The following is a 15,829-nucleotide window of genomic DNA, read 5'->3' as shown; positions in this document are numbered from 1 at the left end:
GACGTATAGAAAGTACATTATGTGTGATGCTCCAGTGCTCGAAGTATCTTGTCTCGAAATGATGTATACAGCGAAACCTGGATATAATTACCTGAAGTTGCAGCTCAGATGATTTTCTTGGCGCACTACGAGGCCACAGGACTCGACCTTTTTTGATAAAATGCTAACAGCAGTAAAGTCGATCCTTCTTGTACATGAGCTCGGCTGACCAGAGAGAAGATCGTGATAATAATCCCTTGTGCAAGTATATCTATCTCAACTATGTCGCGGGTCGTGAATGGTCGAGTTACCCCACCGATGTGGCATACGAGCTGGGGCTTGATCATACCTAGTCATCTACACCATTAATTACCTGCAACAAATTGTCGTGCCTGACTTCTTCTTTGCTTGTACAGTAGATAAACGCTCGTGACTCAGACAAAGCAATCTCGTCGGCTAAGTTTCCATCCAGATGCTGCGATCCACGCCCTACTGTACGTGTCAATCCATCAGTATTCTCTCCAGATATACAGTGTCATACGGATACGAAAGATAACAGCCCCAGGTTTATGACTCAGGCCGTGATTGACTCACTGGGGAAGGTGATATCTAAGTATATAGACAACTATAAATACATGCGTGCAGTCATGGCATACAATAGATAAACATTTCTCAATTGCTTGAACAAAGAAGAACTCGACATAAACAGTCCTTCACGAACGACAGTAATCTTAACTATGGATTCCAAGCCTCAGAACGGGACAGCAACATCGATGGAGTGTGGAAGCGAGGCAATAAAGCAACATTTCTGCTTCGATCCTAAATATAAGAACCTGAATCACGGTCAGTGGATCATATGCGGTGGTGCTTGATCGGTAGTGATCTTGGTCTGACATATATGCTATAGGAAGTTTTGGCACTTACCCCAAGCCCGTTCGGGCCGTCCTTCGTAGTGCTCAAGATGAATGTGAAGCTCGACCTGACACCTATATCCGTTATACGTTTGGGAAGAACTTGGACGTTTCCCGAGAGGCAGTCTCTAAGATTGTCCACGCCCCAGTGGAAGCCTGTGTATTTGTCCCGAATGCCACCACTGGTGTCAACACTGTTCTGCGCAGTCTAGTTTATGAACCCAAAGATGTCATCTTCTATTTCGACACCATCTACGGAGCTTGCGAGAAGACTGTGATCTATCTTACCGAGACAACCCATGCCGAAGCTCGAAAGGTCGAGTACACGTATCCACTGTCGGACGAGGCATTGTGTGATGCCTTCGAAAAAGCCATCTCAGAGGTCAAGGCCGCCGGTAAGAACCCAAAGGTCGCTATCTTCGACTCCATTGTGTCTATGCCAGGTCTTCGCATGCCCTTTGAACAACTGACCAAGCTATGCAAGAAGCATGGTCTCCTTTCCCTCATCGATGGTGCGCATTGTGTCGGCCATATCTCTATCGACCTCCAGGAGATTGATCCCGACTTCTTCGTGTCGAACCTCCACAAATGGCTTTTTGTCCCTCGAGGATGCGCCTTGTTGTATGTCCCAGTACGCAACCAGCACCTCATACGTAGTACCCTGCCTACCAGTCACGGATTTCAACCACTTCCTACTGAAGGCGCTGCCATCAAGAATCCTCTGCCGCCCAGCCGCAAGAACGCATTCGTCACGAACTTCGAGTTCGTTGGTACAATTGACAACTCACCTTACATGTGTGTACCTGCCGCGATTGAGTTCCGCAAGGCTTTCACATGGCAAGGTCGCAGCGGCGAAGACGCCATCATCGCCTTTACTGAGGACCAAGCAAAGAAAGCTGGACAGGTGGTCTCTGGTATCTTGGGAACAGAGATTTTGGACAATGAAGCAAAGACACTGACCAAGTGTAACTTTGCAAACATCAGGCTTCCCCTTGATTTCGAGGTTGATGCCAGCGGTGATGGTGATAAGGCAATCGAGATTGCGCAGTGGCTTTCTTCTACATTGAACAATGAGTATGATACGTTCATTGCCATTCTGGTTTACAATAATGCCTGGTGGGCTAGGTTGAGCGCGCAGGTGTATCTGGACATGTCAGACTGGGAGTGGGCTGGTCACACCTTGAAGGAGGTCTGCGGAAGGGTGCAGAAGGGACAAGCATTGGAAATCTAGTTCTGGTATGGTACAGATGCAGACTAAACTTGTGACTGTAAAGTAGTAATATAGTCAAAAAAAATATCGAACAGGTGGGGTTCACAGCTGCTTGCGCAAGTACCATTTGAACGCGTAGAACGCGCAAACCGCGCAGGGGACCACCCGCGGTAGCCATCAAGGTAGTCACTCGTTGCACAACGCAGACACCCAAGCGAGTTGATCGAGTCCCAATACCCGAGAAATTGGAGGAGGCTACCGAATATGCGGACCTTGAAACACATACACTCATCAGTCGTGTCATTTTTATTTCTGAACAAAGCCGAGAGTATAGCCAATGACATCCACGAAGCGTTGTCTCGCAGTCCCGAGTATGCTGTGCAACCCCCCAGTTTGTCCACTTCTACCAAGGCAGAGAGACAAGACTCCAATAAATACTGCAAGACTGACTGCCCTTGCTGGGTGCCGGTACCGATGAGCAAGCTGTCGGGTGCGGATCAGCATTTTCTTTCTCGCTACCTGGCGTTCTATCTCCTCGGAGTGTTTCTTGAGCAACTTTTCGCCCTCCTGCAGCGTCTGGCGCGCGACTGCTGTTGAATCACGTGTTGTCTTGAGAGTGCTGTAAGATGAGACCTTGCGCCACGCACCGAATGGTAGAGTTTCTGGACGATGGTCTTCAAAGAGAGATATTGCTCTTGATACCAGATCTTCGAGATCGAGCGGTTTCGGGAGTTTACACAGGATAGCATAGAGCATCTCTGGCTCATCCGCACCCAGCTCTAAAAGCTCACTTTTGCGGGTCATGATGATCTACATTATTAGATTATACAACAATTGATCGAAAGGTGAGAACTTACTGTTGCATACACGTACACCGACATGACAGCCTCACGTGCGAGTAGAAAGTCGAACAACCTGGCGATTCCTCCATATTCTTCGATGTCATGCGCGTATAATGTCAAGGTCGCAGCTAGTGCGAAGAAAGGCTGCGTTCCGGATAGATGTCTGCATAAGACAGGATCTGCAGCATACAGAATAGCTGGCAGTAACTGAAGATGCGAATTGGTTGCTGCAATGGTTGGTAACATGAAATCCCGAATACGCAGCAAAGAAAGCCTTGCAAGAAGTGAGGCGGCTTCTTCAGCGCCTAGCACAAGCAGAAGCACCTGCGCTATGTCATGATATCCTTGGAAATAACATAGGCAAGGGTGCTGCCGGAGGATCTGCGTGATGAGGCTAGAGAGCTCTTCTTTTCGCCCTTCGATCTGTTTGTTTGATTCACCTGCATCAGTCATCAGTATGGATTCTCTTGGCTACATTTTCTGGCAATAGCACACCCGTAGGATAGTGTACGAAGGCACGATGCACGTCAAGCTTGACTTGTGCTTCGTCATGGTGAGCTGGGAGGTCTTCCCATTTCTCGGAATTGTCATGCTTCTCACTTCGACCCAGTAGTATAGGCCCTAGAAACACAGTCAGTGACGAATCGGGTTGCGAGGATAACGTGTAGACGTGCAAGCTAGACGTCGGACATGATCTTCAACGAAACCACCTTCAGTTGCTGCAAGGGCGATGAGTTGATTCCTATCCTGGTCTCTACACGCGCGCAGTATCTGCGTCACCTTGGACGCCTCATCGCTAGTAAGAGGTTCTTCACGCCATGAGGATGAGAGGGGCTCGCCACTTTTCTCGTCTTCTAGCGATGGTGGCGATGTTACGTCGCTATCAATTTCAGGCATGTCATCATCAGGCTCGACAATAATATGGCCATCTACGCTAGGCGGGTTAGTTGTGGGAGTGCTGTTCATAGCGAAAGGTAATGGCCGAAACCAACGCGCTGTTTCGCGTGTCGTCACGTCAGTGCATCATCCTGCACGGCTAAAGTCTTGTCCCCAAATGGCTGCAATAAATCCATTTTCTTAGTGCACACTGTAACTGCAGGTCAGAATCCCTACCTTGCAGTAGAATATATCTTTAAAGCCCCCAAGAGAGATCGACAGCGCCGAAACACCCTGCTGGTAACGTTCTACTTGATCATTTCGGTCCTTTCGGTGGCGCGAAGCGTAGGGTATGGTACTTGACTTACTAGACTCGGCTGAGTTGTGCAGGTCCTAGCATTGCCCGGCGCGGCTATTGTTTTCAGCGATCGTCTTACCAGCAGGAGTACAGTAGGTAAGGTAACAAGCCAATCCTGAATCCGGCTTCGATTAAAACACGCTGCCTTATTTGAACTACCTTTTTGGCTCGCGACGGCTTAGGCCCAGTCTCGCTTGCTGCTGGCACTAAACCTGATCACTTTTGGGTGAGTGATGACCATTTTCAATTCGACCAATGACATATCTCACAATCTTTGGCTCAAATCCATGATCTCCAAGGGCTGCGAGGTGTCGTGATCATCATTGCGATCCCTTGCAGAGCCCATGTTGTTAAGTCTGTGAATTAATTTGAGATGTTGTCTACTCTAGGCGCCCCTGCAGCATCCACTCGTGCGTACGCATATCTTCCTGCAAAGGGCATCTTTATATACAATATTCACATGCTTGAGAGCCTTTTCGATCTCATGAACTCTATTCAAAAAGATTGTGATGCAACAAGACAATCGCATTACTGAAAGGACTATTACATCAAGTCTCCAGTTGTATTACTGATTTCTTTCTCCTGATCATTTTGATCGAAGATTCTCTCAAGATACGTACCTAATCGTCGACGAAAATACCTCACACTGGTATACCATTTCAGAGTCCTTCCCAGGTTGCCTTTATCGCATGTTTACATACAGCATATTCGAGCTCATCTGCTTTTTGGAGTACAGCATTTCCTTGGGACTAAAGTGACGATGCCAGACAATGGTCTCACCAGCGGACAGGATAGTCTTTTGGAAGAACAAGCTACTCGCCCATCTGAGCAGCCGATACTTGGCTTACTCACAAAGACAATCACTTACAGCCCCGTCATCAGATGGATCTTGCCTGCGCGGATACGTCACAAGGATAAAGACGATCTGATCTTTGTCGGAGAAGATGTGATTCATATCAAGCAGATTCATGATGGCGGACATTTGAGACATGTAGCAACTAAGGCCGATTTTGATTGCAGAATTCTTTCTGCAAAAGTTCTGGGTCAGGTCACATATGAGGAAGACGACGATTCCGATAGTGGCATTAAAGCCGAGAGAAACGAAAACCCTGGACAACCCTTTCCTGAAACAACAAGACTGCCGCCCCAGTGTCTGGTTTTGGTGTTGGAAACGCATCAGCTTGTCTTCATGTATGCTTGTGAAGATGCCATGGGCTCAATAAGCTTCGAAATGACCTCGAATGTACCCTTGCCGGCGTTCCCATCTCTGCCACAGCAGCTCGGCAAGCATCTGGCTGTAGACCCGAGGTCTCGCGCGGTAGCTGTAGCGGCGGCACAGGATAATGTTTTCCTGTATTCTGTGGAACCCATGGGACCAGACGCGCAATGGGGTCTCGGTATGTTGCCTGTATCTCATGAGAGACCATTGGCCCGCATTCGTGGTATCGTTCAGGCAATGGACTTTTTATACCCACCCGACAGCGACCCTGATCAAGTCATTTTACTCCTGATTGTTGTCCGAGACCGCAAAACATTCTTGATCCGGGTGATATGGGACTATGTAACGGGTATACAACACGCACAATACCATAATCCGTTACCAATCTTGAAAGGTATGTTGGGAATACCGCATGCAACCGCATCGCTGACTCATGGTCTCAGGAGCTCCGATCCCGAATCTGCTAATACCTATCCGAAGCTCGGCAGCTTTCATTTTGACAGTGGGGCCGGATATTTGGGTATATACCAATATCTTGACAGGCCATATCGAGAAAGTTCAGCGAGTTGTTTTACCTGAGTGTGACTTGCAGCGTCCAGGAAGCTCCCCGTTGTCAGCTCGATGGGTTGCTTGGGCTCGACCAAGACGTAATGAAGGGCCGAACCAGAAAGAGGATTATCTGTATCTGGCTCGAGAAGACGGTGATGTATTTTATTTTGTCCTGGAAAGACAAGCTCCTGAACGACACGCATCCGCAAGCCATGTCAATAATTTCAATTGTCATATTGATTCAGCCTTTGCTTGTTACGGCAATCAAAATCAAAACGACTTCTTCGCCATAGGCGCTGATATGAGTGATGGCGCTGTCCACGGCATTATGCCCTGGCCAGAGTCTAAATCCGAGATCGGTTCAGAGATCATTTCAACACTGCCTAATTGGACAGCTACCTTTGATCTTGTTGCTTCGAAAATATCGAAAGGTTCTGACGGCCGTGCTCGCCCACGAGATGCACTATTCGTGTCAGGGGGCAGACAGCCGTATGGACGACTATCGGAGCTGCGATCTGGCATTCAAGCCCGTTCGGGGGCTAAGTTCCCTATGTTGCAAGACGTTGTGCAGATGTGGAACCTTCCTCTTGCGGGGCGACAGGAATTATTAATACTGCTGTCGCGGCCAGATGATAGCAAGCTCTGGCGGGTGCCTTTGGGAACGTTCGATGAGCCTCTCGAACAAGGATGTCTTGTTGAAGTTGATGAAGATATTGGCATCGATCTCGACAGTCGCACCCTTGCTGCAGCTATGGTTGCAGACGACTGCATCATGCAAGTCACAGTCGACACCATCACTTTGTCCCAAGGTGGTCAAGTCGGGGTCTTGCGCGAGAGTTGTCCGGTTGGCAGAAACATTACCGCAGCAGCCATAGATGAAGAGCACGATGTAGCTGTGACTGCAGTACGAGAGAACGGAGCCTCGCGCATCAACCTGTTCCGCATTTCGATGAATGGAAACGAAGCTCGTCTACAGTCCATTGGAAGCCCGGCTACTTCAGTTCTCGAAATCTTGTCTGCTGCGATTTTCAAGACTACAATGGGAATGGTGGCTGTCTTTGGAACCTCAAATGCTTCGTTGCTATTTTATGGCTTGACCCCAGATAGAGGAATGATCGAGATATTAACACATACCTTGGTGGAGGAAGCTGACATGTCTAACGCTTGCGAGGATATCGTAGCTTTGACCGACTTCAAGCAGATCAATGACGGTCAGCATCATCGGCTCATGCTACTTTGCGGACTTCGTGACGGCACTTTGCATGCTATCGAGCTTCTCGTGAGCCAAGCAGAGGTCTTTTCCGTGCAATCAAGCCAGCACTTTGTACTGGGCTTCACATCTGTCAAGTTGAAGCCGGACACAACGACTCTGTCCAAGCACAGTCCGCGGTTGATCAGCCTGGCCGCATACGCAACATGTGGTGGTGGGCTTTTCAAGATAACATGGAAAGGAGCATCCACAAAAGATCTGACCATAGCTGATGTCTGGATTACAGATGCAGAAGATCCATCACTCCAACAAGGCGCAGTCACAGCATTTGCGATGGTCCCTTTCAGCGATTGCATCGGCGAAGTCCTACCACAATCGCTGATTGTAACATGTGGAGATACCGCATACATTACAAAGACCGAGGCTAATCGTCAGGTGGTCCCTCGCTCACTTATGGTACAAGGAACGCCAAACCGCGTGATATACTCGCATAGTTATGGATGCTTCATCACCGTGGCGGCCGAGATTGGTGTGCACCCCTCTCAAACACGTCGAGGTCTAGACAGCCGCTCAATTAGACCTGTCATTGAATTCCGAGGGACTGGTTCGAGACCCTGGCGATACGTTCATGAGCTCGAACCCGGATCTCGTATCTATTCAATCACAGAGTGGATCTACAGAGATCCAAGTGGCAAGAAGTACGCATTCGTCGCACTGGGCAGTGGACCTATTGACAACAAGTCGCCGGTGAACGGTGAAATCATACTTTTACAGCCAGTCTTGCGCGACGGCGTCATTGAGCAAGTAAGACCAAGACGACTGCGCACTTTCGACACGGCCGTGTATTCACTGGCACCATATGGTGCATGCGGCCTTGTCGCATGCACAAATCCATGGATCTACATGTTCGAATATCAGCCAAGCGACAGCAAGTTCACTGAAGTATGCCGCTTCAGACCTACCCATCCTGGAGTCTATGTCACCACAGCTCCACCAATGGTCCACGTCTCAACCAATGAAGATTCACTGCTCACTCTGCAATACTCTCCCGACGAGCACAGATTCAGCCTTGTTGGAGCAGACTCTATACCGCGAAAGGCGGTTTTCCATCTCACCCTTGATCTCGCATATCCACCTCACCGCTCCTCCTCACCAGATGGCCACGAGCCGACAAGTAATTTGACTCTCAACCTTTTGTCGACGCGCGACCGTCACGTAGTAGGCCAGATCGCACCCACGCCAGAAACGCGCACGTTCAGCAACGCAGTGACGACCGCCTTCGACGGCATAACATCTCGATCACTAGTGCGATTGAGAAAAGCCAACGTCTTGCCACCGTGGAAAGCAGCGCGAGTCGCCGGCATAGTCGAAGACAGACTGATCGGCACCTCCGTCGACGGCACACTGACGGGGCTCGCAATCCTCGAGGGAGACCTCGCCCACAGGCTTCGATGGGTCCAGCGATTGTGCGAGAGGAGCAAGCGGATCTGCCCGATGGCGCCCCGCCACTCGATGAATGTGTTTGATGGAGACATGGACGAGGACGCAGCACTTATTCTGCCTCCGCGAGGGTTCGATCTCGAGTCAGTGACTACAGAGCGCAGTAGTCCTGTCAAGCCAGCTGATATGCACATCGATGGCGATGTCCTGCAGAGACTGCTTGATCGAGGCGGCGTGGCGCTGCTGAGACAGATGCTTGAGGATGAGGCGAAGAGGAAAGACAGGATTGGGGATTGGGTTAGGGAGAATCTCGATGCGCAGTTAGAGATGACGGGCACGGTCGTAGAGGATATCAGGGCTGTGCTTGATCGCTGGTGGTGATTTTTGGGGCTGATTACAATTGGGTCACAGGGAACAAAGGCCGCTGTAAGCAGAGAGAGGTCTGTCATTAATGTATCGTATCATATCGTATCGAGGGGTATAAATCTCCTGCTGTCCCTGCTGTGCAAAGTCCAGAAATTGTCTTGTGTCTGTTCCCTTTGCCTGACGGTATCACCGAGGTTATAGTATCACCCCTCTTGGTTCATCTTACCCAAAGGACAAACCCCAATCGATGGCCTCGATTTGCATCTATCGCTCATGCTCAGCGGAACAAGCTCCTCAGATTCTCCATCTTCTCTTTCATGCTCTCGCTGCCCGTCTTGCCACCCTGATGAGCCAACTGAGCCAACTCGACCTTCTTACGCTGCAGCTCAACGATCTTCTCCTCGAAGCTATTGCTCATGATGAAGCGCTTGATCTCGACGTCGCGTTTCTGACCCAGACGATGCACGCGGTCGACAGCCTGCATCTCGACCCCAGGGTTGAACTGCGGCTCCATCATGAAGACCTTGTTCGCGGCCGTGAAGTTGAGGCCCTGGCCGCCAGCTTTGATGGACACGAGGATACAGAGGATCTCCGGGTCGGTCTTGAAGCGGTCGAGCACCGCCGAGCGCTGTGGCACGGACATCTTGCCGTCGAGACGCAAAAAGGGGATTTCGTTGTCGCGCAGCGCAATCTCGATCAAGTCTAGGTATTGCGTCCAGCCTGAGAAGACGACGCTGCGGACGGGCGGTTCGCCGATTCCGGCCAGGTCCGCGCTCTCTGCTTTGAAGCGGAGGAGGTCGGTGACCAGGGCTTTGACCTTTGTGTGTGGGCCGCTGTAGTTGCCGCCTCGCTTGGTGCGGTGTAGCTTCTTCTGCTGGCGATGTTCGAGGTCGGCTTGCACGCCGGACTGGCGGATTGGGGGCAGGACGGCTTTGTTGTACTGCTCGCAGGTTGGGCAGATGGCGTAGTTATCCTTGCTTTGGGTCTCCATGAGTTGACGTTTGTAGTCTTCAATGCATCTTGGGCAGATGGTGTGCAGGCATGGTGTCATGTAGCCGATGATGTCGTTGTCGATGCCTTCGTCGTCGTAGTCGTCGGCTTCTCCCTCGCTGACCTTGCCGATGGTTTCGTTACACTTTGCGCAGACGTCCATGTTCGATTCGCGGAGGAGGTAGAAGGTATCATAAATCTGGTCCTCGGTCATACTTGGTTTGTCCGCATCTTCCTCCAGGCCGAGGTCGATGGCTGTATCCCAGGTGCTTCCAGCAAGCACCTTCATGTCATCTTCACTGAGCAATTCTCTACCGTGTGCACAGATCAGACGCAGACGAGTGATGTTGACCAAGACATGAGCGTACGATCTGCCCTGGAGACGGCCGTTGGCACCTTGTCCAACCATGGCATTGAGCTTGCGGTTGGCGTCTTTTGCAAAGGCCTCGTACAAAGCGCTCTCGGACTCCGTGAAGTCGAGTCGTATCACAGACTCGATCCTTCCTGGAAGCTCAATCTTGTCCTTGGATCGGCGAAGTGTCATGCTGTCGACGAGCAATTGGAGATTCGAGATGACTTGGGGATCCCCAGCCTTGAACGGCGACATAAAGTGCTGCTCAAACAAGCCCTTCTGATGGAAAGGGTAGATCTTGAGGAAGCGGATGAGAGCGCCGAGGTCGTCAAGACGGTTCTGGATGGGTGTGCCTGTCACTGCCCAGCGACGTTTCGAAAGCAGTGCACATGCAGCTTTGAAGACATTGGTGTCTTGGTTACGGATCATGTGAGCCTCATCGAGTACTATGCGGTACCAGTTGAGCTTCGACATTGCCGAAAAATTGACGGTCTTCGATGTGAACTCGCTGCCAACAGTAGTGTAAGCTGTGATGACAATGTCATACTCTGCGAGTTCGTCAATGTCCTGTAAGCGCTTCTGTCCGTGGTAGATGTAGAATTTGATCTTTTCCTGGTTCAGGTGCGCTTTGATCTGCTCGTCCCAGTTCGACAGAACACTTTTCGGGCATACGATGAGAGTTGCCTTGGTATTACGCTCTGCTGTAGCATGTTCCTCCAGCTCAGCTGGCAGGTCAGAATTACCGAAATCTTTGGCTTCGTCGATCGAGGCACAAATGCGCGAAAGGACACTGAGTGTTTTACCTAGTCCCATCATATCTGCGAAAATGCCACCAAGTGAGAGGTCTGGCGCTTTGAGTTCGTGGCCTGAAATGACGTTGTACCATGTCTTCGTGCCATCCTTTTTATAGCTCGACTTCCACAGATTGCTGGGAGGCTCTCCAGCAGCTGTAGGGATCTCTTGCTTCGTAAGGAAATACAACGCCTGCTTCTGATGAGACATCAGCTCCGTCTTGACCCGATTTTTATCGGCTTCCATTTCTGGAAGCTCTTCAGACTTGATCAGTCGATCAAACATTCCAAGGACGTCTCTCTTGATTTCTTCGGTAGTACGATCCTTGTATCCATATTGGACATTGCGAACGGAACCATTACTGGCCTTTGGAGGGCCCTTGTAGACTGGCACGTGGGGGTTCATGACCTCCCTGCCATTTTCAACAATCAATGGCTTCGAGAGGAACATGTTTCGTTGACTCAGAAATTTTCCCAGTGGGGTGGCCTTACTGGCAGCAGCATAAAGGACTATGCGGCAGTCCATAGACTCCGAGATCTGTTCGCCAGGTCGTTGTCCGGTTCTACGAGGACGCTCGCTGAGATACGTAACAGCACGTAGCTTGTTCATCTGGGTGGCCTTGAGAAGAGGTGAGAGCACATTGGCCTCGCGAAAGTCAAGCTTGCCAAAGCCATTACCCTTGCTGTCGAGGGTTTCAATGACGATACTAGTTCCAGCTGGTTTCAACGAAATCTTGCATGCCGGCCACTTGTCGGTCATCTTTCCAAGCACTTTGTTTGCCGAAAATGGGACAGCATAAGCCATCACCTTTGCGTGCAACATGCCTATGCAAACTTCACGCTCCGGATCGCTTGAAGGATCCTGACCAACAAAAACGCTCTTAGTGATAGAGACGTCGTCATCGGCATCGGCATCATCGGTCAGATCAACGACACGAGAAGGGCCCGCTTCGGCTGCACCTTCATCTTGCTTCTGCTTGATATACTGGCCCAGTTCACCATGGCTACGACCGCCGCCGAACTTAGACTTCTGCTTCTCCGGTTGCTGTGGATCATTTGTAGCAGCAGGCTTCTGTCGCTTTTGCGAAACATGCTCGCGCTCACCCACATTGAACTGTTTCATCAGCAGACTGCTTTGACCCGAACCAGGACTTGAGCCTCCAAGAGCATCATCATCGTCATGGTCAGTGTCACCTTTCAAGGCATCATAAGTGCGTTTCGCTCGAGGACTTATGAGTTTCTTGGGATCGAAACGGCGTGTAGTCGAGTCGGCATCGTCGGTGGGCTTCACTGAGTTTGCCTTGTTTTCTGTATCCACAATCATGTCGTCAACGTCAAGTTGCATGGCTGTACTGCTGTTCTGTAGATCGTCTGTGTAGGGGGATTGGATGCCTTGTGTTGAAACGGCATCATCCATGTTGTTGAAAGTCACTTCTGTATTTTGCAGCAAGGAGGAGAGTATATCGAGGGGTGCAGGAGAGAGTTGAGGAAGGTGAGGAAGATGAGGTTGGATGCTGCGCTCCTGACTCTGCATGATGTCTATAGACGATGCTTATGCGAGTGAGTGAAGGAATGTCAAATGTCTACGTACTTCGTGCTTGCTTGGGATTGAGTAGTGCAGCGCGTTGCGCCGCATTCATTTCGAGGAAGAGTCAGAGTGGCGACACTCGATGAATCAATGTCGAGTCAATCAAGGGTCGTCATACACAGAGGGGGAGCCCTCTAGCCCTTCGGTGAAGAGAGCAACTTGACTATTGAATGCCGCTCGTGAAGGAGAAAGTGAAGTAAATGTGTTAGACCCAGGTTGTTGTGGCGTATGCTTGTAGGAGACGATGACCCTCGAGGCAACAATGAAGGATTTGAACTGAAGGAGAGCAAGGAAATGGTCAAGCCCCACGACGATAGTGACAGTGTTGTCGCTTGGAATATCTCAAGTGAAGACTGATGTTATTGTAAATCATGCGAGTGAGAGATAATTATCGTTATGGTATCGTTAATGATAGACCATTTTCAAGGTGACGCTTACGAACGGGCGCCATATGTGGCGCAACGCCTGTCAAGTGTGGCTGACCACAGCAACACTACCGATATCTACCAGATTATTGCAATGCTTGAGGCATGGTCGGACTGCATCGGAAAAGCTACTAAGCATAAGTGCATCAAAATTTTGACGTGTGATACCATTGGACAGTAATGAAGATGCATCTTTCAGTCGTTGTATAGTACAAATATTCTGAATTGCGCCGGGCCCATGCATCCAAGCCATTTTCCATGCAGTAATCGAGACGTGCATGTCATTTTCTCTTCTAACACCAAGTGAAAACCGGGTTCCTGCCCTTGACCATTTCGAGCCTTTCCACGATGACTTTACGTCTGTTTCCTTCTTGATCCTCCGCAGCGGCGAACCCAAGGTCGCCTTCCTCTTCATCGTTATTCGGATCGTTGAAGGCATTACTGGACTTGCCGCCAAGCGAGAATGAAAATCGCCTCTTGCGCTCGTTGATATTATCGAACAATCGCCGTGGTTCATCATAGCTCAACCTGCTCTTGTTCAATGGTCGCTGTTGTACCACTGGTTTCTTTGCGGTGTCAAATGTGAAGCCTTGCACGCTTGATGGTGAGAGAGGTCTGGCTTCCTCTTCACTTCCGCGTCCATCGTTGGCACCGTTCTGTCGGGAGACGTTGAACCTATTCGGTTGGCTCACGTCGAGATGTAGGCCAAGCAGATCGTGTTCAGGCAGGGGGGCGGAGGCATGGGCAGCACTGATATCCATCTCGTCTTCTTCCGCAATTCCCCGTGCTTTGCTTCTCGGTGCTGCTGCCTTGAAATCTGCGGCTTTACGACGGACATCGTCTGAAGGCGCCCGCATAGGTACGGCAACAGGTATGTCAACAAGATCGTCCCAAACGCAGACTCGTGCTCTTCGAGTCAATTCTAGTGGACCATGATCCGGTGTTTTGAGGGTCTCGACAACGTTCCATGCTTGGCCCTTGATAACAGCCATCTGGCGAGCGAACATCTTTTCTTGAAAGTCAGAGTCTTGCTCGAAACACCGACGCAAGGCGACTTGAGTCTCGCTCCACCACAGTTTCGACGTCAGCAGAGGCAAAAAGTGTTGTTTCGTCTTCTCAGTGAAAGGCTGGCCGATGAGCGACACGGGAAGGAACAGCCAACCAAACGGGAAACTTCTCCAGGCATCAGGATGTTTCCATGGCCAAGATAGACTGTTGTCGATGGCGCCTATAGTGACCTTGACATTTGAGCCATTCGCAGTGCCGTTTGAGCCTGACGCGGTCATGTTTTCCTGTCGTCGATACGGGTCGCTGGACCCATTCGCTTGAGACTTGGGTGTCCTGTCTTGCTTCGGAGGCTCCACGACAATGGTTGCTTCTTGACTCGCCTGATCTATGCGTATCATCCAGTTGTCGAGACCTCTGTCCGTGTTTCGCATAATGTAATCCAGAATGACTAGTCTTTCCAATTGCTCACGGAAGGATAGTTGCAAAGCTTCGGTCCAGAATGCATGGCGTGACCGTGGTCGCTCACTGTATGCAGAAGTATCTTCTAAATCGTCCTCATCGTCGGAACCGGCACCTTTTGGTCGACAGTCCTCGCCCCAACCTCTGAAGCCTCTGTGTCTACGCTTCCGCAGTGCACCGTCGCCTCTGGACCCCGAATTGTGATGATCCGGCCAAGGATGTTCCTTTAGGAAGATATTGGCATCCTTGAAGCCTTTGAGAAAGACCTGGAAACTGCCTTGCTTCTCGGGGAACGGCTTGCCCTTTTTGTAATGCGCGCGTCTGTCCCAGAAATCATAAAAAAAGGCGTTCGAAGATAGAGCGACAACGTCAGTATACGGCACCAGGTTGGTTTTCAGCCGGCAATCTAGCACGTATGCCGCTGCTTCAGACACATAACTCAGATTGGGAATAAGGCACGCTCTGCCGAAAGCAAAAGGGAACAGATTGCGATGGATCCACTTTGTCCACTTGGGGTTCTTGGACGCGTACGGCTCCTCGTCCTTGGGCTTGAAGACTCCGACGACCTTTCCAGCCGGATTCCTGGCAAAGTAGCTGCCGGAGCTGCCTTGTGCGATGAGCTTGGGCTGCATGCCCATCTCTATTGCAACTCTGACGCTCTCCACAATCTCCTCGAACTCGACTTTGGATATTCTATCAGCCGACGGCTCTTCGGTCTCTGCGAGAGTCTCGGCGGTGGCGGGGCGTAACCACTCGGGAGCTTGGAAGACGGAATGGTGGATCTCCAGGTGCTCCTCTTCCGGTGATTTCCCCTTGACCTTGCGTATCTTGAACTTCTGCGCAATCTCGTCTGCCCATCGCTCCAGACGTGCATTTATAGCCTTGATATCGACGCCAGAGTTGGTTCGTCTGCGTCTGCCAGGAGGGGGACGGCGAGATGAGGGTGAAGCTCTGTCCGAAGCATCCATGCGGTCGCGTCGTCGGGTGGGCTGAATCGGTGCATATTGAGTGTTGCCGGACAGGGTGTGTTGGTTCTCATTGTCGTCTTCGGAGTTGTATTGATCGACTTCCTCTTCCTCCTCTTCCGCCTGCGCAATGCGCGCATAACCTGATGTTGCAGGTCGTCCGGGCATCCTCAAGTCTCATAGCAATGACGTTAACTCCATTCACTCCGGCCGCGTGTGTTCGTTCAGTGGAGTCTCGGTTGTCGGGTGTTGGATAGTGCAATTACAATGAAAGGAAAGAGCCAAGGAGAA

General features: G+C 50.5%; 5 protein-coding genes across 5 annotated transcripts; 2 read left to right on the top strand and 3 right to left on the bottom strand.

Moving 5' to 3' along the window:
* Window positions 1-716: 716 nt before the first annotated feature.
* Window positions 717-2,121, top strand: AAFC00_002209 (uncharacterized protein; the record flags this gene model as incomplete). The annotated part of the gene is made up of 2 exons (XM_069341499.1): window positions 717-822; window positions 887-2,121. 2 exons carry the CDS (start codon window positions 717-719, stop codon window positions 2,119-2,121), a joined length of 1,341 nt encoding a protein of 446 aa, XP_069201579.1.
* Window positions 2,122-2,406: 285 nt separating this feature from the next.
* On the bottom strand, window positions 2,407-3,908 carry AAFC00_002208 (uncharacterized protein; the record flags this gene model as incomplete). Its single annotated transcript, XM_069341498.1, has 4 exons — window positions 2,407-2,910; window positions 2,958-3,382; window positions 3,438-3,563; window positions 3,617-3,908. 4 exons carry the CDS (start codon window positions 3,906-3,908, stop codon window positions 2,407-2,409), a joined length of 1,347 nt encoding a protein of 448 aa, XP_069201578.1.
* Window positions 3,909-4,936: 1,028 nt separating this feature from the next.
* Window positions 4,937-8,975, top strand: AAFC00_002207 (uncharacterized protein; the record flags this gene model as incomplete). The annotated part of the gene is made up of 2 exons (XM_069341497.1): window positions 4,937-5,789; window positions 5,839-8,975. The coding sequence occupies 2 exons, from the start codon at window positions 4,937-4,939 to the stop codon at window positions 8,973-8,975; spliced, it is 3,990 nt and encodes a 1,329-aa protein (XP_069201577.1).
* Window positions 8,976-9,237: 262 nt separating this feature from the next.
* AAFC00_002206 (uncharacterized protein) lies at window positions 9,238-12,733 on the bottom strand (the record flags this gene model as incomplete). Its single annotated transcript, XM_069341496.1, has 2 exons — window positions 9,238-12,401; window positions 12,685-12,733. 2 exons carry the CDS (start codon window positions 12,731-12,733, stop codon window positions 9,238-9,240), a joined length of 3,213 nt encoding a protein of 1,070 aa, XP_069201576.1.
* Window positions 12,734-13,399: 666 nt separating this feature from the next.
* Window positions 13,400-15,706, bottom strand: AAFC00_002205 (uncharacterized protein; the record flags this gene model as incomplete). Its single annotated transcript, XM_069341495.1, has 1 exon — window positions 13,400-15,706. The coding sequence occupies one exon, from the start codon at window positions 15,704-15,706 to the stop codon at window positions 13,400-13,402; it is 2,307 nt and encodes a 768-aa protein (XP_069201575.1).
* Between the last annotated feature and the right edge of the window lie 123 nt (window positions 15,707-15,829).

Source organism: Neodothiora populina, assembly GCF_041146345.1.
Source record: "Neodothiora populina strain CPC 39397 chromosome Unknown canker_contig_14, whole genome shotgun sequence".
NCBI classification, from domain to species: domain Eukaryota; kingdom Fungi; phylum Ascomycota; class Dothideomycetes; order Dothideales; family Dothioraceae; genus Neodothiora; species Neodothiora populina.
Note: the sequence above shows the minus strand (reverse complement) of the source record. Positions and strands in the feature narration are given on the sequence as shown.